Source organism: Schizosaccharomyces cryophilus (assembly GCF_000004155.1).
Source record: "Schizosaccharomyces cryophilus OY26 unplaced genomic scaffold supercont4.7, whole genome shotgun sequence".
NCBI lineage: Eukaryota > Fungi > Ascomycota > Schizosaccharomycetes > Schizosaccharomycetales > Schizosaccharomycetaceae > Schizosaccharomyces > Schizosaccharomyces cryophilus.
The window spans coordinates 96,965-98,681 of record NW_013185630.1 but is presented as its reverse complement, the minus strand read 5'-3'; the positions used below and the strand labels follow the sequence as shown (position 1 = coordinate 98,681).

The 1,717-nt window shown below is 36.0% G+C and overlaps 1 protein-coding gene across 1 annotated transcript; it reads right to left on the bottom strand.

Annotated features, from left to right (window-relative positions):
* Positions 1-223: 223 nt before the first annotated feature.
* On the bottom strand, positions 224-1,282 carry SPOG_05765 (uncharacterized protein). Its single transcript, XM_013170008.1, has 2 exons — positions 766-1,282; positions 224-698 (listed from the first exon to the last, which is right to left on the bottom strand). The coding sequence occupies exons 1-2, from the start codon at positions 1,205-1,207 to the stop codon at positions 415-417; spliced, it is 726 nt and encodes a 241-aa protein (XP_013025462.1). The 5' UTR covers positions 1,208-1,282; the 3' UTR covers positions 224-414.
* Positions 1,283-1,717: the final 435 nt, after the last annotated feature.

The window sequence follows — 1,717 nt, the reverse complement described above, 5'->3', positions numbered from 1 at the left end:
AATCGTTTTCTCGAAAGAATTTTTGCAAGCTGTTCCTTTACAAGTGACAAAAGACTAATTACAAGTTCAATGAAAAGAAATGAAACGATCGTATTCAATTGCAATTAAGAATAAGAATAATAGGAATAATAATAATTAAGAACCTAGTATGATGCCAATGATCTCAGATTACGGTTCCTTTCAATGCGCGGATTGTATGCATGCCTTTCTATTGTCCACTTTTCTTCGCCATTTCCAATTCATGTTGGTACAAGGATGAGTCCGTAGTCAAAATTAAACACAAGAACGCTTAGCAAAGGGATATAAATAAATACTTATCCGAACAAATTGCTTGTAATGTTATCTTTTTCCACTTAGTGACTTTCGATCGGAAGAGTTAAGACTCATGAGAAAAGAAAGGTAAACAAATTAGCATTAACTTTGAGTTGTAGGATTGCTTTGCAGCTCTATTTCTTCGTTCGTAGTTGTCGGCGGAGGAGCTAGTGCATCATCCCTTTGTTGATATCTGGGAAGCGTAGGCGAACCGGTGTTTTCAGCTGAGCTCTCAAATTTCATTCCAAGGCCAAAAACAGTAATGTTATAAATTCCCCAAAAGATAGCACCAACGAACCATCCAAGCACTTCACCAAGACCAACCACGATAAAGATTATAACTTTAGCGGCAATCCGTATTGTCAATATGAAAGGCCAAATAAGTGCTAGGCTTTATTAGTAACACACACACATTCTAATAGCGTTTGCTATTAACAACAATGCTCCACTTACCATAGAAAAGAGCAAAGAATATTGCCCATATCACAAGCCAAATGCCTAAAGGTCCAAGAAGGGCCAAACTGTATCCATTTTCCATATATACTTGTTTCAGAAAAGAAAATAGTTCGAAACGATAGGAGATTGCTAATGTACAAAGGAATGATAAACCCAATATCAAAAAGAAAAACATCGACTTACTTTTAACGACTACATTTTCAGGGAAATAATGATCTGTCTTCTTCCTAAAGTCGGTAAAGAAATCATTGAAGCTATCAAATTCAGTAATTATCGTTTTTTTGCTTTGTTTGGCTTTGACAGAAGTTGAATTGGAAGTTTTGTTTATGTCTTTTGGTGTATACAAAGGAAGTCCCTTCTCAAGGTCAACATTGTAAACATTAGCATGGTTGTAAGCAGGAGGGTCGCTTGAATCGAATTTCAGCTCCTTTTCCGACATCTAAAACAAATAAAGAGAAATTTCAACGAATAATTAGCAAAAGAGAGTCAAATAAAAGCTATCGATCCGTATTCGATATAAAAATTTCGCAAATGTTCAGAAGCCACTAAGAAAGGCGAAATTGAAAGGGGTTTAGCTCAAAGTAGACTCAATTTCAATATTTCATCTAAAATAGCTCAGACTTTAATCAAAATCAGCCCAGTTGGCAGGAATTGAAGAAATAAACAGTTGGCTCCAGCAGGAAATCTCGCATCTCTTACGCAACATTTTAGCTCAGGATAGTGATATGTTCAGTTGCGCTATCTCCTATAATGACATATAGCATAAATCGTTGAATATACGTTTAAGTCACAATGAACAAGTAACAAGTTTCGCTAATCTCGCGTTTGTTTACACCTCTGTAAACAAAGCAGATCCCATTTCTCTATGAACTTATGAACAATTTTTTACCTTGAAAGTGAGTAACAGCCTACAACCAAAAAGCAGCCCTCATGGGCTCTTCAGGATCAA